We start from the raw sequence: 25,248 nt of genomic DNA, 5'->3' as shown, positions 1-25,248 counted from the left end.
ATTTTCAGGGGAAGGCTTTCCCGGATTCTGAATGATGCCACTAGCCTCTGAATTTTCAGAGAGTGAAAATCCATGCAAAATCCAATTATTTTAATGTTTATGTAAAGAAAAAGTACATAATGATGCTAATTTTATTTGTTATTTGCTGGTTTTCCACATAAAACTTAGTGAATTGACTTTTTGAACAGGATTCTGTGATAACAGTGATCATTTTGGTCACTATAATCATGAAATGAAATTTTCTCAGCTGAGAAGCCTGTTAAAGAAGAATAGGCAATCCAGGAACTAACTGGACTATCAGAGGCCAGACTATGGCTATTCAAAACACTTTTCAAGACAATAAATACACGATTGAGACGATGTCTGCATGTATTGACTGAATTTGCGTCTGAATAGCGCTGGCTCCGTGGGCGTGGCCGCATTAGCGGATAATGAGCTGAATCACAGACTTCTGACATGGCTCTCTTTTCATACAGATTACATAAACACAGAAGGTTTGTTTCCGATTTGACTTACACGTTTTAAAACATTTCAACGTTTTTTCATTTTTACAGTAAAGCTCTGTTGTGCAGCACATTTGAAAAAAAAAAAAAAAAAAAAAAAAGTTTATTTCACGATTAAAAGATAAATTAAATGGTATGCGTTCATTTGATTGCCAGAAAAATGTAAATACACAACAGAACTTCTGAAGGAATTTTTTTTTATAAAAATGTATTTAATTAATATTTTTCTTTATTTTTCAAAAAGCACAACATTTTGTTTTTACTTTGAGTGTACACAAATAAAAGAAGACATTCTATTGATATATTACTTATGTCTCTATGACTAAAAATGACGGAGTATTTTAAGTCTGTTTTGCTGCAATGTGAAAAAATCCTGCAAAATGCGCCGGCATGTTACCCGACTCCAGAGAGGTAATGTCTTATTATGCCGCTTTCATCGTCGCTCAGATCGTCTTCAGAATCAGTGAGCGCTTGTTCATAAGCATCCGGCTTGTCGAAGATGTACTTCAAAACATTTTCGGTGTAACAGCCACGATTCTTCACTGAATTTTGATATTATGCAGCGCTCTGGCCGGCTCTAGCTGATAAGTAGCCACGCTTCCCAGTATGGAAATACACACAGACAATGACACGCCCCTACTGCGTGCTAGAATCTCCGAAAAACAAGCCGATTTCAACCTCAAAATGTACGCTTTTAAATATACCAATACTGCTATCTTAAACACGGAAAGGCTTCTTCATGATCTCAACTAACATTCTGCAAAAAAACGAAAATCACCAATTTTGAAAAAAAAAAATGCTTCTTTCTCATTTTGCTCGAGAGTTGTGCTGACGACTTGTGTCCCTGGTTTCCGTGACGGGTCACATATTACTGTTGTACAGTAGAATTTAGATAAATTAATTTAATAATAAATTATTAAAATATATTTTGAACAATAATCTCAGTGTTTCTTCCATGTTTTAATTTTAACAGTAAATCTCTGTTGTGCAGCACATTGAAAAAAAAAAAAAAAAAAAAAAAAAAAAAGTTTATTTCATAATTAAAAGATAAATTAAATGGTATACGTTCATTTGATTGCCAGAAAAATTTAAATACACAACAGAACTTCTGAAGAAAAAAAAATTAATAAACATATATTTAATTAATATTGTTGTTTTTAAGAATTCAACTAATTAGACATGCTTTTTGATTATTAAAATGGAATTAAACCATTAAAATGGAATCCAGAAAACAGAATTTGGTAAAAATAAAATTTTAGGGGAAAGAATAAAACGTGAGTCCCTAAAAAAAAAAAAAAAAAAAAGTAATTTTTTTTGTTAAACTTTTATTAAATTGTTGGTAAATTGGACAAGATTCATTATTTCAATAAATTAGACATGCTTTTTGATTACTAAAATGTAATTTAATCATTAAAATGGAGTAAAAAATGGAATTTGGGGAAAAATAAAACGGAATTTGGGAAAAAATAAAACGGATTTTATAGGGCCCTACAAATGTACATCATAAGCGACTCAAACTCGCAGTGCTTCCATATGGATTCGCATTTAGAGCCATACTTCATTGACAAGCTGCGCATAAAAGAAAAATAAACACAGCCTTTGTGATTTCATAATTGCACTAAGAATAGCGTTTAAGCAATAATCACATTTAAGTTCAATGTTACTTTTTGTATCGTGTGATGAATCGTGCAGCCCTAGACAGCAGGCAACCAGGTACCTCACTGGGTTTTAGAAAGAGTGGAAAGGAAGATGCGCACCTGGGGAAGATGAATGCCCTCAAAGGAGATGCCATGCTCCTCAGAAGAGGTGGTCTCTGCAAAAAGCTCCAGCAGGGTGTAGCGGTTATCAAAGTCCATGTGCTGCTCGATGCCATCCTGCTGGCTGAGGGACAGGAGCACATAGGCACGACTCCCTGTAAGTCAAACAATATAATCTTAAATTAATGCAGTATTTTTTTTTTTATTTTTTTTTTATTTTATTTACTTTTGTTACACATTTGGCAGGCACTTTTATCCTAAGCAACTAACACTGCATTACAGGTATACATTTTGTTAATTCAATCATTCTCTGAGAATCAAATCCCTGAACATCCATTAGAGTATATGTAATATCACAATGATTGTAATCCAGTTTTACTATGGCAATTAAGTTTCTTGAAGAAGGTATCAATAAACTAACTACTGAACTTTCATTATTATTGTTATAGTGAAATTGATCTCACTAAGAATAATAATAATAATATAATAATAATAATCAACAACAAATACAAAAACAATAGAGTTTAATGCACCATTATAAGCCTAATGGAACAAACATAAGCCTGTAACAACCAGAGACAATTCAAAGAAACTTTGCAAATCAATAGAATAAAGTGGCAAAACAAAAAACAAACAAACAAAAAAAAAAAACACTACCAGTATGTTTGGAAAAAATGGGTATGCCACATCAGTCTGGGTAAATTTCCACCACTTGTTTTTCCCCCATTTAAAAACAAATAGGCAAAAAAGATACCTTGTTTTTCTTATATTCATGGATAAAAAAAAATAAGATTCAATACATGATTTACACATGACTGGGCTGTTTCATCTGATGGGTGAACTCAAAGTCTTGATAAAAAATAATAAAGTTTGACCACTGTTGTCCAGAGTAATTAGTCTTGTTTAATACTTCTTCAAAGCGTTTGATTGACTGGTGTAAAGCAACTGAATAAAAGATAGGCTAGGTATGATGATGCAAAACACATTAGTCAGAAAAATAACAGAAAAACATCCATATCTCACCAACAGCAAAATGACTTGACCAGCAACTTTAGTGCTGATTCTTCACTATTCTCAGAAACCCCTTTCTGCAAAAACATACATTCTTCATCAAAATACGTTCTGCTTAAGGGTGCAAAGTTTCAGTATAGTACAGAACACCACTTCCTGAATTTTACAACGTACAAGAAATAACATGTGGGCCACTGGTCATAGTAATTTTGATCTCCTAACATGCAGCGTCATTTATAAGAAAACTGAAATGTGTAAAAACTAAAGCACTATCTAAACATTGCTCTGTTTGTTTGAGCAGTCTGGCAATCCAAATTCTGGCTCAACCACTGGCCTAGATTTTGGGCTGGAACTAGCTTTTTTACAACCGACGGCAGACAGGAAATATACTAACTAGGGAATACACACACACACACACATACAAAAAGGGACCTTTTTCTACAAATATAAATATTATACATATACAAACCTAGCTAATATCTCATGTATAATGTGTTACCAATCACGTTTACAGGGTGAACCCAACTTAACATGAGCCACATGCCTGTGGCCTCCTCCTCATGCTGAAGTGAATGACACAAATGCCTCACCCTAATCAGAGGAACTAGAGATGAATAAGTATATCCTGTGAATAAGAGTGAAAAGAATGAGGAGGAGGAGGAACTGGAAAGCCCCCCTTCATAAGGAGTCCATTACCACATTTCCCTTTTCCAAAAAGGAAAAAAAAAAACCACAGTAAAAGTAACAGACTTTGCCTCTCCAAGTCAATCGAACCCCTTCTAAAAAATACAGTTTTATCTCATCAACTCCAATTGGATCCTTTTAGACACTGCCAACAGCCAATGCTGAGAGCGCTGAGACAGCCACTGTCTCTGCCCGTCACTGATGACTCACAATACCCAATATCTCATAGCACACTGACGGGAAGCTGTGACTTCAAACTTGTGCTGTAGTCTAGAGTGAGTATTTACTTAAGGGTTCACATTAGGCTTCGTGCTCCATTCACCACAATCCATATGTACATGACTGTGGGAGAACAGCATGCGTGTAAAACTTTCAAACTTGTAGAGCGAAAAGACTTGACAAATAAAGGATCTAAAAGACAGATTGTCCTCTTGGCTTTGAATCAAACATGGAGGACACTCCTTGTTTTGGCAGTTTTGCATCAATACAAGGAAAAAAAGGAATACAAGTCAAATGACTTCAATTAAAGAAAGTACATTTAACACTCTGAACATACTTACAACTTTACTCCATGATAATATGCTTATATGATTTATTTAAACCAAGGAGCAAGACAAGACATACCCTGTTTTTGTCATATTCATTAATCAAAAATATTTTTATATGCTTATAATTTTACATGCTTTTAATATCCGGTGTTACTACAAGAATAAGAGGAAATACATAGCCAAATTATTTACAACATTAACAAATAAATAATAAATATTCAGTTTCATAAGCTTAAGCACTTTTTGTTTTCAGTTTGTTTAAAAATGTTTATGTATAATATTATTTACAGATGTGATTACAGAAATCCATTTCCATTGTATATATAATCCACATTAAGCATTGGAGGAAGGCACATAAACTACAATGGAAACAAGTTTGCTGAATGAATTCAACTAGGCAAGGAAGAGCTGCTTTTTTGCAAACAGCTGTCTTTGTTTGGAATAGACTTTGCTTCAAGTCAATATTGAACAAATGCAAACTGGCTTAGTTCTTACATCCTGTTAAATAATTGTAAAAAAAATATTTAAAGGTCGTTACTGATGAAATGCAATGGTTGTAATGCAATGATGCAAATAATGCAATATTAGACAAAATATTAAGAGAACGTTATTCCTAATTACTAGACTATTTAAAATAAAACTTTACATTAAAACTTTTTAGTTTTTGTACATTACCAGTATTACCAGTAGTTCAAGGAAATAACTTTTCATTCAAGGGAAATACCCTAGGAAGTGATAGTTTTACTTTAAACCTCTGGAAACAGCAACTACAATATGGTTCCTCAGATGCAGCATAAGATCACAACCAACAGACATGAGATCGCTTGGAGATGGCCAAACGTAGTGATGATGCACTAAGTTCTACAGAATGTAGCATCAAGTCAGCACCTGATTTGGTAGCGCTGGGGGGTATAAATCATAAGTTAATTTAATCATATTACTATAGTTTTGCATTAGTAAGTGCAGTTACTAATAATATTACATGTTTACTTATTGGAAATTTGACAGTAAAGCACTGAGCTTGAATTGAGACATGCAAAAACCTATTATTTTTATAGGGAAAAAATATTCTACTCATATTAAATGTACCATACTGAACTGACCGACAGGTTCAGTGATTATAAAAGGAGTGCTCTTTACTTGCTTTCTATGTAATTCAGTCAATTTGAAGAAAAGCTTTTGTTTTTCATGAGACTTTATGACTTTTCTAACTTTTTCATATATTATGGAGTGGAAATGGCTAATAAGCCAATAAGTGCTCCTCTGCTGCCATGTACTGGTTATAGTGGTAATTTCATGTCTTCATGCATTAGTTTTCCTTCATCTTTTTACTTTTAGTTTTACAAATCACATAAAAAAAACATTAAATAAAGCTCTGAAGTGTTGGAAAAAGTGTGAAGCACTTTAAAAAGTCCTTGAAAAGTTATTGAATTTCACTCTCAAAAGTTTACATGAACCCTGAAATGAATGATGTTAAAACATCATTTCTGCAACTATTTCTGCAACCATGGTTAAAGCTAGCATTACTACATTAAATCCATGATGAATGTTGGTGATTTTTTTTGTGGACTGGAGAGCCTTAACTTGTTCATTCATGGCTCAATATTTCTTTTGGTTTCCACTTCAGCGCTGTTTGATCTGATACCTGTAGTTTATAACAGAGAATACCTCGCAGAATTTGAATGCTTCCCACTAGATTGCACTACCATGTTAATTCTGTGGCAAATTCAAATGCTTCGATTGAGATTGGTACGCGAGAGCCTGTTCTGAGCTGGCACTGCGTTGCGCTGTTCATTACTGTCCGAGCTGATAAACTGTCCGTGCCGCACAGCTCAAACGAGTAACACAGTTTCGTTCCGCTTTCGTTTCATTTGCTGTTTGATGTTTCTTATATGCATTATGTGCAACAGAAATGGTAGCTCTCAACAGTTGGGCAACGTGGTGGTCGTACGAGTGTGACTTCTAACAAAATGTAGTCATACCCGCAGGAGAATAAAAACAGACTGCAGAATGCAGGACTTACCCGCATCGTGAGAAGCTAAGGCTCGCAACATCTTGCCGGCACTGCGTCTGGTCTGTCGCTCCTTGTTGCAGAGCAGTTCCATGAGCAGGTCGAGAGCACCGGTCTCCTTGAAGACTCCTACAAGAGAGCCGATACTGGCATAGGCGCTCAGCACGTGGATAGTGTGCGTGATGCTTATACCGAAGTCGCTGTTCTTGGCCATTTGCTTCCGGGCACGGCGAACGAGATTCTTCACGTCGTCTTTCATGTCCAGCAGTTCTCCCTCATCAAAGGTGACGTCTGGGGGGAACTGGCCGCTGGGCCGCTCCTCTTCCTCCAGCAGAGGCCTCTGGGAGTCAGCCTTGCGCTTGCCAAGTAGAGTGGGGCAGTTGGCGTACACGTCTTCTGTGGACATCCACATGAGGATGCTCTCAGTCTTGCTTTCTCCTGAAGTGGAGCCGCTAGAGCCTCCACCGCCGGAACTACTTCCGCCACCGCCGCTTGCCTCATTGCTGCAGCCTGAACTGCTGCTATCTTCTACAGCCAGCAGGCTCCAGCGAATCAGATACTCCGTTTGGCCGTCGTGAGTCCTCCTCTGACGGATAAGCTCCTCTGGGTAAGCCTGCAGCTTCGGGCCCAGCTGAACCAGAAGGTTGCCATTGCGGCGCTCACCCACCATGGTAGCTGAGAATAAAAGTTAAAAGAGTGATTTAATATCTATATATTATTTATTATTATGCCATGCACAAACTAAATGATGAAGAGCACTTAATAAATAAAATCACTGTATATATTGCATAGACATCCAAATATTCTGTCATTATTACTCACCCTCATGTTGTTACAAACCAATGAGATTTTTGTTCATCTTTGAACAACAAACCAAGATATTTTTAGCTAAATCTAAGATTTCTGTCCCTCTAATGAAAGTACATTTAACCAAAACTTTGATGCTTCAAAAATTCAAAAATAGATTGCAAAAAAGGAATAGACAGAATGATTTAATATTATAAAACAGATCTATTTTAAGCTTTTATCCAAATATAAACATTGATAGAGCGCATCGATGGCAAACAGAAGGTCAACCGTAACAAGTGTGATCTCTACGGCTTTATGAAGTTTTTGAAATTTTAGTGGAATTGATTTTTAACGAGGAACAGAAATCTCACAGGTTTTATTAAAATACCTTCATTTCTTTTTTTTAAATGATGACAAAATTATAATTTCTGGATGAACTAACCCTTTAAGACCTGAAAAGTTCGACAAAAGCATTAAAGGGTTAGTTCACCCCAAAATTAAATTTCTGTCATTAATTACTCACCCTCATGTCGTTCCACACCCGTAACACTTTCATTCCTCTTCGAAACACAAATGAAGATCTTTTTAATGAAAATGGAGAGATTTCTGTCCCTCCATTGACAGCTACGCAACTACCACTTTGACGCTTCAAAAAGTTCGTAAAGATATCGTAACACTAATCCATATGAATTGAGCAGTTTAGAACTGCTTTATATTAGTTTTACGATCTCTTTATGAACTTTTTTTTGAAGCGCCAAAGTGTCAGTTTTGTAGCTGTCAATGGAGGGACAGAAACCTCTCAGATTTCATTAAAAAGATCTTCATTTGTGATCTGAAGATGAACGAAGGTCTTACAGGTTTGGAACAACATGAGGGTGAATAATTAATGACAGAATTTTCATTTTTGGATGAACTAACACGACATTTTCAAGCTAGATGAGACAGGATTAAAGTGTTGGGATGTTTCTGTAATACATTCATATTAAATTAACATTTTGCTCTAAACTAAAATTACTATCATCACTCACTCACCCTCATACTGATCCAAACCCACAAGACTTTCATTCATCTTCACATGAGGGTGAATAAATTATGACAGAATTTTCATTTTTGGTGAACTAACCCTTTAAGACCTGAAAATTCAAGCTACATAAGACAGAACTAAAGGGTTGGGATGTTTCTGAAATATGTCCTCATTATACAACATTTCCAAAACCGAAAGTGTTATATTAAAGGCATATTTCACCCTAAAATTTGCTAACGTTAACCAAGCATCGACCGTTATTGTCGCAAACAAAGTTCAAAGTTGTATTTACACAGTTTACATGTCACATGTCCAGCTGCTGTCAGTGCGCTAGCGACGGTGCTAAACAGCGGCATCCGGGCCTGACGTGTGGGTTTGACTCGCTCTCCCAGGAGGTTTCACCAACACCAGCCTACTTGGCCTGCTCTATGCTCACCTAAAGTAGTTTAAACCCTTCAAGCCGCCCTGCTTTTTCTCCTGTAATGCGGTAAAAGCCACGAGCTGAGCTAAACAAGTGCGCATTATCGCTAACATCAACACTGCGAGCAGGCAACGTGACGCGACACGTCAAACCGAAACGCGTACAGACAACAAAGCTATATAGTGTACAAGAAGCGAGAATCAGCTTCGTGCGTTATAATTAGGGCGTTCTAGTTAGTTGCGCCGCGTCGCTAGCAGGATACATATGGTGCAACTAGCTGTCAATGCGGCCTCTGTGTTAAAAAGACATAAAAAGCCCTCACTCAGCTCCAAAACTCCGCTTTGACTCACCTCCGGTGTTGCAGGGCCTCCCCTCCTTCTCGACTTTCCCCCTGGGTGGATGGAGTTTTCTTCTCCGTGGTAGCGTATCGTTGCCCAGCCTGAAGTCGTTTTTGCTGCCTGTTGTACAGTTAAGTGTAGTCTAGCGCTACTTCCTGTGGAACAGGTATGAATTCTGCTCGCGTATGCGCCAACGTCTGGGTGCAGCAACGCATTACTGCCATCTGCTGGCGTGGAGGAGCTACATTTGTCGCCGCCTACTTACTATTCCTTATAGTGTGTGTAAATAATTTTATCAGTGTTTTATCATGCTCAAACATTTCACAACATCATATTTCGATGGATTTTATGCTTTTTGAAGGTCATTGTAGGTCAGCTTGTACTGCACACATGTTGATGGCACATGAAAAAAAATATTCCACATCATTTTTTGGTTTATTTGAGAACATTTTATTGATTAAAAAAAATGTTTTCCCCCCACCCTCTCCCAACCCCCAAATATTGTACAGAATCATAGAGAAAATTATCATCAAAATTAATAATAATAAAAAAATAAATAAAAAAAATCAAGTAAAAAGGGAAAAACACTTGAAAGACATTGATATATTGAATTTGATACATGCATAGGTCTGTATCATGTAGTGTGCTATGCCATATAATGTACTTCATGTAATAAGATTTCACTCTGTACAAAACTTCAAAAAGCACTTCTTCTCTGCTAACAATTGTTACAATTTTTGCACATCACTTTGGGTGTTCCTGCATACCCAGGAACCCTGCATCTTCCCTTCTTACATTATGGCCAATGAGATATTGACCAAAACCTACTCGAAGTACCCCTTATCGCACAACGTTGCCCTAAGGCAACAAAAAGAGAAACTGAATTTCTGAACATGCATAATAAAAAAAACTTCATAAAACCTGACAAAATGCTTCTCTACACCTTCATACACACACATATTTTTTATGTACAGTTCATGTCATTTAAAATAAGATTACTAAAGAAAATAATATTGCCTTCTCCTCACACCATGTGCTCCTGTGACCATGTGTCAGAACAGGATGTCCCACCTTTAAATGGTGCTTGATAGTGAGTCCCACACCTTACCTTGTTCTTTGGTACTTTCTCGACCTTTCTAATTGGTTATAATAATTTAAAGGAAAATGTACAAAACATAGGGCTTAAAAAAAGTTTCCGATGCCTGAAGGCAATGCTGTGCTGTAGAGAGTTAAGTCAACATGAAATCAAAATAGACATTTTTTTTGAGGAATACTGCGGTATTTATTATGAATGATTTATTCCGTGTCACATTTAATTCATGTGACACCATAATCTTTAATCAAAATAACTTTCCCTCCCTCTTGTAGCGACTTCTGTTCTCTGATGACGTGTTTGCTTGCCGCCCTACATTTATTCTTGTTTGAGAAGCGTTTCACACTGATAATGATCAAAATCGAGCAAATCACCTTTAACTTGGCACGTCATATAACGATTGTATCCATTCATTACACCAGTAGGTGTCGACAAGTGACTGTTAAAAATGTATTTGTCATTGAATCATTCATTCAAGAAATTCGTTAAAAAACGCTCATTCATCCAGTAATGAAATAAGTGAAATATTTATGAGTGAATCATTGCATCATTTATTGAAACCGATTTTTAAAAAATAATTAATTCAATTAATTAAATATTTTTTAAATAGACTGCTGCAATTAACAACTTGTCAGAAGAAATTCTAGTAAATTACTTTTCTTTCTATTTCTTTTTTCCCCCCCTTTGGTTAGTTAATTCCGAATTGTATGAGAATCGTGATCTATATTTTAAACAAATCATGATTCTCAATTTATACAGAATCGTGCATCTGTATGCTGATTTAATTGCATTTAATAGATTAAATCTAAAATAGATCAATTTGCTCTTGGTTTGTAAAAGGTGTTTTATGTGTGTTTGGCCTTGGTTTTTATTGGATTTACATGGTTTTGGGGTAAGGGGTGTTACATTCCAGACACACGCTGTGAATGGTAGACTAATAACAGACTAAAGCTGGCTGACCAATCAGAGCAGACTGCACAGCAAAACCCCCAGAGTTAAATCAACTCTGCTCTGATTACATATGGTCCCTCTCTATATAGTGTTAAAGTAACACTGAAGCAGAGTTAAAGTTAATGAGATAATGAAGTGATGATTGAGCATTAGTGATGAACACCTGCTGTTAACAAGCAGAATCACTGAAGAGAAACACAATAACTACAACTGACTTCCAGCCACAGTCTTAGATGAAATCAACTGAAAATAAAAGACTTTAAATCTCTCAAGATCGGATTAAACAACTCCACAAACAGCATATTATCTTTAACTCTGCTTCAGTGTTATTTTAACTCTATGTAAAGAGGGACCATATGTTCTCTGAGCAGAGTTGATGTCGGAAGGCGTTTTATACAAATCGAAACAGAGTGGGTTCAGACAGAGGGTGAAAACAAGTGCTGCAGCAATGTAAAATTATTATTAATATTGAACATTAAATCATGTAAACCTATTCTAGTAGACCCCCTAAAAAAAATTTAAGAACCTGTAAATGAGCATAATAGGGGCCCTTTATTGCTGAGACATTACTTTTTGTAAATATTAAAAATTTGTATCTGTACCTTTATTACTAATAATACAGTACCTACTGTAAATATGTATAAACATATATAGAAACGCTTTTTAAATTGTCAAAATTGTGTAGGGGGGAAATTACGTAATTTTTATTTTGACTCATTCTGGACCGATTTTAGTAATGAGAATTTAGTGGTAAATGTGTTTAATTGTCATAAGTGACCCAATGCCAAAACAAAACAAAAATCCTAAACAGTGATCTGGACATGTTTTAATGAGATTCACCCTAATATACATTTAATATAGCCGCTGCACAGTTGCATCTACATACCAGATTGTCTTGAAATTTTTAAACACTAGATGGCACTGTTGCAATTGTCAGTTTGTGAAAAAAGTCAGCAAAAACAACTCCTAACCTGCAGTGGTCCATTTTACAGCAGGTCAGTTTAGTTTTATGAACTGTGACACAAGAATCAAATCTTATCTTGCTTAATATTATGCTGCTAAAATTAATGCTATACAGTTCAGAGCATCAGCTTGTCAAATTTAGTAGGGCTTAGAAAAATTTGCAAATCTATTTTCTTCAGGGGATCTGAATTCCAACTTTATGTTGAATCAACTGTTCAGTGTTTTCCTTCAACATCATTTTCATTAGTTGTGTTTGATAATAAGTGAGACTATTACTATCGCCCAAATAAGGATTTAGAATAAGATTGAGCGACTAACACTAAGCCACAGCATCCAGCATCAGTGCATTGATTTTTACACAAGCAATTATCACTCACTTCAGAAAAAAATATGTTTCTATTGCTAATACAGACTGGTTCTGTTTTACAAACTCTATTTAATTTGTCAATTAAAGCAGTTACCTATTTTATATTTATAAAATAGACTAACCTTTGCAAAGAACCTATATAGGCCATTTGTGCTTTATAAATAAAAATGCATTTTTCAGAGGCCTATGAGGAGAATTTATATCCTTCAGCACTATAGAAAACCAGCATGTGAAATCAGTAAATACTGTATCTTTCATTCTCGATGGCTAAAAAACAAAACACTAAAACTCTAGTAGACCTAAGTTTTTGAAACACATGCCAAATATGCAATCCATTGATGTAGAAAGCATTAAACAATTTCTTGTGCATTTGTCTCAGCCTTTTTGGATTGAGGCACACAGATGGATAAAACAAATAACTGGACTATGAAGATAAATCTTTTGTTATAAATAGATTTTTTAAAACATCACTCCAACTCCATATGATTTTATATTATATTATCCCTATATTTTATATAACATCATGCCTATAACCTTTTATTTGTATTTCTGTTATTTCTTTGTTTGTCTATGTTATAATTTGGTCTCAGTTTGTAATGGAATTTGTTTTAAAGTTAAAAAATGTGACTTCTGTCATTAATTACTCACCCTCATGGTGTCCCATAAGACCGTTCATCTTTGGAATACAGTAATTTATTATAACATAAATATGAATAAAATAAACTAAATTACCTCCATGTATCATATATCATTGTATCTCAGTTTAATGTGTGAGTGTCTCTGAAACCCACGTTTTGTATTAATATAATTTTAATATCGATATTTTTTTAAAGTATCGATACCAGATAAGTAGCTTGTGAGTGGGCTATCGATATATTGATATCACAGTATCGATGTGCCCATCCCTAATGTACTGTAATAACAGCTATGGTGGGAGTTCACCATTTTTGCTTAAAGGCACAATATGTAATTTTTTGCCACTAGAGGTCGCTTATTCAAAACAAAGGCGTAGCTTGATGACGCCTTGATTTCGTGGAATCACGGGATGTGTCATCTTCACGTCTACGGATGAGGTTATTAACTTTACTGTATGAAGCAGAGCAGGACCGAGTGATGTACAAGCAGAAACGTTTGCTACTGAGAGACGAGCGTGACAAACATCTCGAGAGCAGCAGAGCTTTTATTATGCCACAGTCGCCGCTTCTGCTTCTTCCTGTCAAGCATATGTGGGGTAAAGCAGTGTTGTTTTTATCATATTAGATACATTTGAGTGTGTTGAAAGTTGTTATAACGTTAATCTGTGTGTTCACTTAATACACACTGCAGTAACCTAAATCGTTATTAGGCATGGTAAAACATGGTAGCTACTCACTGTAAATCAAGAAAACAGGATTTAAACAATGAGACTTAAAACGCCCCTGTGGGGTAAAATGCTTTTTTTCCTGTTACTGTTTTTCCCAAAATAACCACTAGATTGAGTCAAGATGCATTTTCGCTGTTGCTTTGGACTCCTTTGACGAGTGATGTAAAAGTATTTACTGTGTAGCTTTCACTGGCAACATGAGAGAAAACAGATTTCACGGTAAGTGATCCCATTTTCAGCAGTAAGAAAATAAGTGTTTTAAAGCTTGATGTTTTGTAGAACATCACAGTTATATATAATATGATAATAATAAGGCCTGTAGTTAGGAAGTACATGTAATTTAAAGGTGCTAAAGAGGATATTTTGTTTTATACATTTTTGCAATATTACTTGAAACTGTCTTTACTAACTGATAAAAGACTATTTATTAGGTGCACTGAAAGTAATAATATTAATATACATCATCTGTGCACGAGGTAGGGCCTTAAAAACATCAGCCAATCGTTTACGCGATCATCGCGTAAACGATTGGCCCTCTGGCTTGTCAATCACTGCCGTGACGATCCATGTGAGAGACGTGCGGCTGCGGCCTCCAGTAACTTTCCACACTCCACAGGCGCCGCATGCAATGTTTTTGTCAGGAGACAGGAGTAACAACTGCAGATTATGAGTTACCTGCGGTGAGTCCGACATAATGAATCCACTAAGTGTGTGCGCAGCTTTAAGTGTAAGGCCGATTATGAATGTAAACTGATACTTATGACTGATCGCGCTCAAACGCGTCCAGTCAGAGCCAGTTACGTTCAGTCTGCGATTACAGTCGGTGTTCAACCATGTGAAAGTATATAAATCTGCTTCAGGAGCAGGAAACAATCGCTGTATGTTCAGCATAGTCAGAATGTTTTAGCTAGTCGTTAAATGTGTGCCCGGCTTAATAACAGAGCGAATGCCGATGGTAAACACTCGTGTACCCATACTCGTGCACGAGTTTTGGGAGGCGTTCCCTCTAAATGAGCTGTGAAGGAGGGGGGTTGTTCTTACCCATGCACTCATTTCAAAAACTCAGTCGACAAAAATAACCTCTTTAGCACCTTTAAGGAAATATTTATATTTTTATATATCATATTTACTGTAGCCTAGTTACTCTGTTATGAACATCAAATCCTTTGTTTTCCATCAAATGTAATCTAACTAGGTGGTTGAATAAAAATATTTGGACTTTATATTTAAATATTACCTCAAGTTAGCATCAGCTAACAATACTTTTCAAATAGACTATAATAATTTTGTAATTCATAATTATTGGTTATGGCTAAAACTTCATTACTGATTTAGTTTATTTAGTTGTGGTGGTTATTGTAGTAGTTGATTCTGCTGTAAACGTGGGGTAAAACGCCCCCTTGATACAAATTTATTTTTCATGGACATTTTATAAATTATGTACTTGTCACAAAATCTATGATAACTATTCTGGACACATTTTTGTTACATAGAAATAATTTACAAACTAAGTCCTTAAGGGGGTGTTTTCCCCCACTTTACCCTACTGTGTTGAGATAAATAATACGATTAGTTTTCCATCCATCCAAACAGTTGCTCACCTGTCTAATAAAACAATATATTGAAGTGTCTTTGGTGTTTCCATGGTTTCTGGATATTTAAAGGTACAATATGTAATATTTTTGCAGTAAAATATCCAAAATCCACTAGGCCAGTGTTATATATTTTGTTCACTTGAGTACTTACAATATCCCAAATGTTTCCAACTATTTGTAAATCATGAGAAAATTGCAATTTTAAACAAGGCTCCGAGACGTGTGAGGAGTCGCCTGTCAATTGCGTCATACCCGCGTTACCCTCGGTTTCCGGTTTTATTTTGTAGAAACCATGGAAACACCAAAGACGCTTTAATATTTGCATGTTTTAATAGACGAGGGAACCACTGTTTTGATATATTCATAGACAGAAAACTAATCATTATTATATAGCTCAACACGTTTAGTCTTATTGTTTAAATCAATTTTCTTGATTTTTGCGAGTACCATGCTTTACCATGCCTCAGAGAAAAACACTGTTTTGTCAAATAGCTAACATAGCGTAATCAGATGCAGCTTTATTTTTAGTAACAGTGATAATTTTCTCTATGATACAGTACGTTTTAAAATTAATTGCATGCCATTCATCAACACAATCATCCAGCAATTAATTTTGATATTGTAAAATCGATCTATCTCACTGCAGTGTGTAACAGTGTCAGCTGCTGAGCGAACTCACAGAGTAACCTTATAACATCATTTTCAACACTCAAATGTATCTGATAAACAGAGCTGTGTTTCCTCATACTCATGACCGGAAAAGCGGAAGCGGCGCCGGCGACTGTGTCATAATAAAAGTCCCGCTGCTCGTGAGGCGTGTATTGATCAATCGCTCCAGCTCCTCGTCCAGCTCCCACAACACTCGCTCCTGCTCTTCATACTACAGTAACGTTAATAATCTAATCCATAAACATGAGTTCTTCCTAACTCTAATCCCTATTCTTTTGCACCGTCTGTTGAGATGGAGACCACATGTCTATGGAGTCAAATTAATGCCTTAAAGTTTTGCACAAAAATAAAGTTTTGCAAAACACAAAAAAGAATTGAACAATAAAAAAATGTTTTGCAAACAAAAATAAAGAATTGCAAAGGAAAAATAAAGTATTGAGCAGAAAAAAATAAGTTTTGCAAACAAAAATAATAAATTGCAAAATAAAATAAAGTAGTGCAAAAATAAAAATATAATCAATTACAAAAATCAATGACAGCTGTAATCCTATTTTATCTTTGCCACATATTTTTCATGCTCAAACCTACTAAATCATTTGCAATGCTCATTTTATTCTGCGTTTCAGTCAAGCGTGCGCTCACGATACCGGTTTTCTTTTGCGCTGCACTGTTCTGTGCGGATCTCTTTATGGCACTGGTTTGACGTGGGGGTGGAGTCAAGAAACGGGGGCACGCCCCCGCGAAATGCATTGGAGGGGAACGTAATCGGCGACAGGTGAAATAATTCTTTGACATGGTGAAAAATAATGAATGGTTTGTTTTTGTTGGTTTGTTTAGCATATGTTGTCGCCGATTACGACCCCCTCCAATGCATTTCTTATAGTAATATGACCCGTTGTGCTCTGTCTCATTGCCTGTATCCACTTTTGTGTCCTTAAACATTCGTTTTTTGGGGTCGACAGCTTATAAAAACTTATTTCTGGGTTTTTTAGCTTGTTAGCTGTACACCTTGTCACACAGCAGCTTTTAGGCATTGTTCTGTTTTTTGTAATGAGTCAGAAAAGACAAGGAGGCAGCCTCATGCATTACAAAGTCAATGGAGACGGTTGGATTGATTTTTCCCCCGGTGGGCATGGTTTTCAGATTATAATAAATGCGCTCTGTCTCTATGCTTGATCTGTTCTGTTGCGATCTGCGTCTCCTGTCGATGACGTGTTTCGCGGGGGCGTGCCTCCGTTTCTTGACTCCACCCCCACGTCAAACCAGTGCCATAAAGAGATCCGCACAGAACAGTGCAGCGCAAAAGAAAACGGGTGTCGTGAGCGCACGCTTGACTGAAACGCAGAATAAAATGAGCGTTGCAAATGATTTAGTGGGTTTGAGCATGAAAAATATGTGGCAAAGATAAAATAGGATTACAGCTGTCATTGATTTTTGTAATTGATTATATTTTTATTTTTGCACTACTTTATTTTATTTTGCAATTTATTATTTTTGTTTGCAAAACTTATTTTTTTCTGCTCAATACTTTATTTTTCCTTTGCAATTCTTTATTTTTGTTTGCAAAACATTTTTTTATTGCTCAATTCTTTTTTGTGTTTTGCAAAACTTTATTTTTGTGCAAAACTTTAAGGCATTAATTTGACTCCATACATGTTCCAAGATTCCGCTCTAAAACTTGGCGTCATCAAACTGCACCTTTGTTTTGAATAGGCATTCTAGCGGACAAAATTATTACATATTGTACCTTTAAATCCAAAAATCTTACATATTGTGCCTTTAATAAAATAGTTTAAAAACTTGTACTGTGAATAGTCACTCAACTGCTGGCCAATACAACACCCTTTAGCTGTCACTATGTTCATAATATAACAGAAATGTTACCTAATTTAAACTCGAATTAAAGAAATAAATACATATAGGCTTGTCTCTGTCCTGACTCATGTCAGTTGCGATCTTTAGGACCCAGGGGAACTCGAGCTCATCCATATAAAGACCGCAGATGAGGAGAGAGCAAGTGCATTATAGTGCTTGGACATCAACAACCTCAGCGTGTCGTTTCGCTTTTTAACTAGTCTTACCGCAGTCGTATTAAAACGGCTGGCAAGATGCAGTATAATCGACATCGTGTCCGTATGAAAGGTTTTTGCTGCTGAATTTTTTTTTTTTTTTCCCACATTCTTAATAGATGACTTTTCGCACCGGGGACAAAAACCGGACACTTTGGACTTTTATTTATCACTCTGCTCCAAAAATAACATTGTGAAAGGATACACGAGCATTTCACCGGAGATTATTCGTCGTTCAGACGAACGTTTACTGACTGCTATACCAGCTCACCTTGCAAGGTAAGTTACCAGTCTGATCACGAACTTGTACAGCAAATGAATGATTGCACCAAGATGACATCAGTGCATCACAGGCTTTCTGAAGCCTGGCAACAGAAACCTTTCTCCTTGTCTGTTGTTTGTCTCAATTCACCCTTGATCTCTGTCTTGCACTGGTGCATTTTACGCATATAGGACCTCACGGCAGAGATCACTTGATGCGCAGGTTGATTGATTAATGACTGTAGCAGATCAAATACTCTCATATATTTTGATCTGCTACAGTAATTAATCATAATGAGAGATGGTGGAGGATCATACTCATTAAATAATTAAACTTGCATTTTTGTGGTCAGTTATGTTGGTTATGACATAGTATTTACAAATCATCTAATCATGTTTTTTTGTGTGTGTGTCAGTCGGGTTGGTCTTCATGAACAGCTGCCGGACACAGAGCTGTTTTTGTTTGCTTTGATGGTTCAGAATTGACTTGTCTTGCAGACTTGCGGCGCTTTTATTTGCTTAAGATTCATGTTTTGGTTTGAGAACATGATTTTGTAGTTATGAAATGAAATTGAATTAAGTGTTTGAGAAATAATAGTTCAAATTCAGACAAACTGTATTAATGAAAACGTAGTGAATTATGCAGAGAACCAAGAGTGTTCCATTATAGGGAGGGAAAAAATGGATTTAAAAATGTAATTTCAAGTGCTTTTCATGCTAATACAAATAATAATCAAGCTTACCACACTAGCAAGAGTGCTGTTGTACTGAATAATCACGGCCTTGTGCTGTGATTTTTGTACAACAGCGCCATGGAGTTTAACTAATAATAATATAACCACTACTTACTGTTAACTACACATGACATTTGAAGCAGAAATATATTACTGGGCATATATTAGTGCTACTGCAAAGCTTCACCTCTAATGTACACAAAAGCATACACGGCTCTTAAATATAAAAATAATAAATAATACACCAAACTATGTGCCAGTATATTATAGGTAGAATTAGACAGAATTAAAGAGTTCACCCAAAAATGAAAATTCTGTCATTAATTACTCACCCTCATGTCGTTCATCTTCAGAACACAAATTAAGATCTGTTTGCATGTTGGAGATTAATATTTTGTAAATCAAAATGATAAATTGTGTGTTTTTGCACAAACAAAGTGTACTCGTCACTTCTGAGGTTAAACCATTGGAGTCACATGGATTACTTTAATTTTCTTGGGATTTGGTGGTTGTGTAGCCTGTCAATGGAGGGACAGAAATCTCTCAGATTTCATCAGAAATATCTTCATTTGTATTCAGAAGATGAACGAAAGTCTTACAGGTTTGGAACAACATGAGGGTTAGTAATTTTCGGGTGAAGGCCGCACTGAAGATGGAGCGGTTTGACCTATCAAGAGAAAGGGCCGTTTCAATGCCGCCCACATGTCTGAATGAAATAGCGAAGCCATTAACCAATTTGTAAACCACAAAGGAAAAATGAGAAGTGAGCCAAAATATCATTTTCCGAAACAACGAAAAAAAGAAAAAAAAAATGGGACACCTTTTTACAATGGGACACCTTAAGAAAAATGTGCTTTTCACAACTCCCATGGTGTATTCTGAAAGCATAATATAATATAATTATAATTCATTAAATGATATGATTAATATCATATTTTGAAATATGTTGGTTTCATTATAAATATGGTGATTATCTCTGAGGTGGTTTATGATATAATATTTATCCTCTGATTCTAAACATGTCATGTCAGCAAATGGAAAAGTCAGCAGCTCTTATTATCATGTTAATTATTAGGGGTGGGAATCTTTAGTCAACTCATGATCCGATCCAAAACGATTCTTGATCTACTTTTTTTTCTTATTAATTAGTTTACCGACTTAAAACATTAAAATCCTTACATTTACATACACTTACATAAGTAATTATAATAAGGCCTAGTTTTTAAAATAATTACAAATTGATAAAAAAAAAAATTAAAACAATTGCAGGCTATTTTAAGAACTAATAACTTCAAAACATACAAGCAAGTAGCAAATAAAGAGGAGCAACTAAACATAATGCAAGCAGAGTGCTTTCAGTGTTTAAGATTATCTGAATGTTTTCTTTCTCATTTTTACTGTCGTTTGTTACATCATAGACAGCTGGAGATAAGTTGCATTCACGCACGGATCTCTTGAAATATCATAAGTAATGCGGTTTTTCCTGTCCATTTAATCCCTTAAGACAAAACTGTGTTTAGACTACATTAATTTTGCGTCATAAAACCATTTTGAGACGCAAATACATTAAACCACTCACATGGAGTCGCGCACAGCCGCATGTGCGAGCACTCTTCACAAACAAAGCGTCAGCAAAATTGAAAGCAGCCTTCTGTTAATGAGATTCATATTTTAAATATATAAGTCCACTGCATTCCACAGCATTTGGAAAGAAAATACCTACGGGCGAGACCGCGCACTGCACAGCAACATCAAACAAAGCGCGCGTCTCTCACAGTTCATCCTGTCCGCGAATGTCGTTGTATAATTCACTCCAACCTTTCGGAACTTTATGAAAGAATATTTTACGGAAGGTTGATGTATGTGCGTGAGGAAGTGGAAGCAAGCAGAATCCGGGTGTTTCTAAAGCACACGTCAGCGTCATCGTCATGAATACAAACTAGCTATGAATCGATTCTGAAATTCTCAGAATAGATCCAGAATCGCTGGAGAGAAAATCGCGATGCATCGATGGATCGATTTTTTTCAACCACCCCCATTAATGCAGGTGCGCATTTTACCCTAAATACCATACTTTTACATAGTCTTCTGTTATTGAAAATTACCTTGAACAAAACTGAAAATCATTAACAAGACCTTTGTCTAAAAAAAATAATTCAATCAATTTAGCAATTCTCATTTGCTACATAAACATTTTTAAAAATTAAAATAGCACAGAATTTGAACTTTGTGCTGCTGTCCGTGATAGTGTCAGCCCAAAATTTCCACATGCACCTTGAAAAGCGAATGTTTTGGAAAGTGCTGCAAGTTTTTATGCCATTTAGTGGTTTAGAGGAAAATAAAATCAAATGCGCCTTTTACCCCGGGGCGCCTTTAGCCCCGTTGTACTTTATATCAAATGTGTAACCAACTTTTTTTAAGATTGGAGGGACATGTTTATTACCCAACTCAATCAGTAGTCAAATGTTTTTGAAATCGATTCACAACCCTAGAAAACATGGAGTTACTCACTTTCAGAAACCTGCTCCTTATATCTGTTCAAAAGTCTACTGACAAGACATTTTTATTTACTTTGTGAATTTTGTTGAACAATCTTTTTTTTTTAACTACACCTCTAAAGGGCTTTTCACACTGCACTTAACCCCGGGTTATCATCGTTCTAAACACCACGTTTAACCTCAGGTAAAGGAGTGCTTCACACTTGTAATTTAGATAGATGCGGGGTTAGTATTCTTACCTTTAAAAAAACTTGATATTACAGTCAGCAATATGTTATTAGGACACACAGTGCTAGAGCCTTTATATAAACAGGTCACGTGCTGCGTTTGTCCAGTCGTGACACCGCAGATATGCCGATAGGAATGTGCAGTGTGAAACAGTAGCTCGTAAATACCCAGGATTAACTTTCAACCCTGGGTATATTATGAGCAGTGTGAAACGTGAATAAAGATAACCCAGGATTCCATTTATCAGGGGTTTAGTATGACCCAGGGTTAACTATTTCAAGTGTGAAAAGCCCTTAAGAGGCTTATACAGACTAACATGGTTTGTTTGAATTATGCATTTGATACAATATTCAACCTATGTGGGATTTTCTATGGCCGACACCGATATCTATAAGGCAGGGTGACTGATATAACATACAATTAAGTATCAGAAAATGAGCAGTACACAAATTTTCTGAACTGAAAAGAAAGCTTATCTTACACAACATTTACTCAAACTTCACTAAAACCAAAACAGAAAATGTTTATTATCAACTGACAAAGCTGTCAGTAGAATTTGGAACTGACAAGCATAAACACTTTCGTCTGAAAACAGCTAAATATTGTACAATTAAATGGCCTGGCCAATACGTCGTCTATCTCTAGTGTTTAATGTTTTATTCCTGGAGTCTTTAATGTGGTATTGATGTTTTCACACTAGCCCTGTTAAACTGATGCATGTTTCCTTGGAGGGAATCCAGTGCTCTTTAGCGTATCTAAAAAAACTGTAAACAGTGTAAAATCTGAGGGACAAAGTGCTGAGATTAGAGTTCCTACACTTTACAGTACCACCGAAGCATCTAAATGCGTACAGGACACTGCTGATGGTGTGATGGATTTTTCTGTGCTCATGGCAGAAGACTCTAAATCAGATTAGGATGCTCTGCACCCATTAGGTGCCCCCAGCAATGGACACAGCTTTTATTCGGCACACTGCTGAACTTAGCAGAAAACAAAGTTTGTGTATTCGGCAACCTGGCTGTAGAGTTTTAGATAATGCGGTGGTGCAGAGCTCTGCAAATTGATGGCCTAGACGTGCATTTTATAAGAGCAACCAACATTCAAATGATTGAGAGACAGTACAAGGGATATTTTGAGAGTTCAGAGGAAAAAAACAAAGAAAGTTGGTATTGAAGACTATACTAATCTCTGGCAGTCTGAGAACATCTGACATTTGTCTACCATCATGGTCATGAGTTTTCTGTTTCATCTGTAAAATTAATTATAAAAAAAGATTACATTTAGTTTGGTCTAAATATTCACTATAAACATTTAATTCTATTTCAATTCAGAGTTTTTTGTATTAATTTGAATTTCACAAAAAATTATGCTTTGCCTCAAAACATTTTTTGTGAGTTCAAATTGTATAAATAAAATGAAGCCTGACACTATGAAAAAAATTAATCTCATTAAACTTTTCATAATAGTTAAGCACATTTTCAGCTAAATTCACATTACACACACACACACACATATATATATATATATGTGCTCAGCATAGATGTGTACACCCCCTTTGATAAGTAACATTTTAAACAATATCTCAATAAACACAAAAACAATTTCCAAAATGTTGACAAGACTAAGTTTTATATAACATCTGTTTAACTTATAACATTAAAGTAAAGTTAATAATATAACTTAGAGAACAAAATTTTCAGTTTTACTCAAATTAGGGTGATGCAAAAATGAGTACACCCCACTGAAAGTCTCTGGAGCAAATCTAAATTTTAGACTCCAAATGTCTAATTTAACAAGAATTCAACCACAGGTGAGTCTAATTATTCATTACACAGGTGTCCAGCAGACAGTTGACTATAAAAGGGTATTAAAACCCCTTCCCATTTCATGCTGTCAGCAATGGCACCACATGGAAGAGAAATGTCACAAGACCTGAGAAAGAAAATAACTTCTTTACACCAGAAAGGTGAGAAGGCTACACCCAGGGGAAAAAAAAGTACATTTCTATAATATACTTAAAGTGCTCTATTTTCGTGCACTAATTTTGTACTTTGTAAAAATTCTCCTTTAGTACTTCTTAAGATCATATTAAGAACATCTAAGTGTACTCAACTTGCTATTTTGAGACAGCATGAAATATGAACTAAAATGTGCTTTTAATATACTATCTCTGTATTTAAAAAATGTATTTAGATACCAGCTAAATACATAAAGCCCAGGCATAAAAAAGCCCACCTAGAGTTTGCCAGGGCTCATGCTGACAAAGATGAAGACTACTGGGACTCTATACTCTGGAGTGATGAGACCAAGATAAATGTTTTTGGACTGATGACTTCAAAACTGTATGGCGTCACAAAGGTGAGGAATACAAAGAAAAATGCATGGTGCCTACAGTGAAACATGGTGGTGTCAGTGTCCTTATGTGGGGCTGCATGAGTGCTGCTGGTGTCGTTTCATTGACGGCATCATGAATTCACAGATGTACTGCTCTATACTGAAAGAGAAGATGCTACCATCACTCCATGCCCTTGGTCGTCGTGCACTTTTCCAACATGACAATGATCCTAAACACACATCTAAGGCCACTGTTGGATTTCTGAAGAAGAACAGGGTGAAAGTGATTCAGTGGCTCCTGATCTGAACCCAATCGAACACCTGTGGGGAATTCTGAAGAGACAAGTTGAGCATCACTCTCCATCCAGCATCCAGTCTCTAAAAGAGCTCATTCTTGAAGAATGGAAAAAAAAAGTTGTTGCAAAATGTCGCCAACTTGTTCATTCCATGCCTAGAAGACTTGGTGCTGTCATTATAAATCATGGAGGCCATACAACGCACTAGATGTAGTAGTTTTTGTTGTGGGGTGTACTCATTTTTGCATCACCCTAATTTGAGTAAAACTGGAAAATGTGTAATCTAAGTTATATTATTAACCTTACTTTCATGTTATAAATTAAACAGATTAAACTTAGTCTTGTCAACATTTTGGAAATTGTTTTTGTGTTCATTGAGATATTGTTTAAAATGTTACTTTTCAAAGGGGGTGCACTCATTTACGCTGAGCACTGTATTTGTAATGCCTGTAATTGTCATTGGGGATACTCATTCGATTGTTGTTGGTGTACTTCCATTTTTTACTTTTATTTTATTTATGCAACTGGATGACATTTAAATCTTTTACTACAATACACAAGTTGATTTGTTCCTGTCGCATCTGCATGCAGTGAGCTTGCTGCTCAACATTCAGATAGCTGGTTATCATTTACTCTAGCAGTTTGCTGTTTGCTTTAGATTCCTCTGAAACCCTCCACCTTCCCCAGCTCCACCTGTATAGGCCTAGGGTAATTTTATAAATGCTATTTGTGCAGCAGTAC

General features: G+C 35.9%; 2 protein-coding genes across 3 annotated transcripts in view; one reads left to right on the top strand and one right to left on the bottom strand.

Annotated features, from left to right (window-relative positions):
* Positions 1-9,253, bottom strand: part of LOC137020756 (cullin-9) — a 76,207-nt gene extending 66,954 nt beyond the window's left edge. For both annotated transcript variants that reach the window (XM_067386745.1, XM_067386746.1), the window contains exons 1-3: positions 9,099-9,253; positions 6,527-7,189; positions 2,261-2,415 (exon numbers count right to left, since the gene is read on the bottom strand). In XM_067386745.1, coding sequence (XP_067242846.1) covers positions 2,261-2,415; positions 6,527-7,184 — 813 coding nt within the window. In that variant the 5' untranslated portion in view covers positions 7,185-7,189; positions 9,099-9,253. The remainder of the gene's footprint in view (positions 1-2,260; positions 2,416-6,526; positions 7,190-9,098) is intronic.
* A 9,079-nt stretch (positions 9,254-18,332) lies between these two features.
* The window catches only part of LOC137020769 (synapse differentiation-inducing gene protein 1), a 43,530-nt gene continuing 36,614 nt past the window's right edge, over positions 18,333-25,248 (top strand). The window contains exon 1 of the mRNA XM_067386767.1: positions 18,333-18,435. The gene's annotated coding sequence lies outside the window, so the exon portion shown is untranslated. The remainder of the gene's footprint in view (positions 18,436-25,248) is intronic.

The sequence above is a fragment of the Chanodichthys erythropterus genome, chromosome 5, assembly GCF_024489055.1.
Source record: "Chanodichthys erythropterus isolate Z2021 chromosome 5, ASM2448905v1, whole genome shotgun sequence".
In the NCBI taxonomy this organism is placed as follows: Eukaryota; Metazoa; Chordata; class Actinopteri; order Cypriniformes; family Xenocyprididae; genus Chanodichthys; species Chanodichthys erythropterus.
This window is presented reverse-complemented; position numbering and strand designations above follow the sequence as displayed.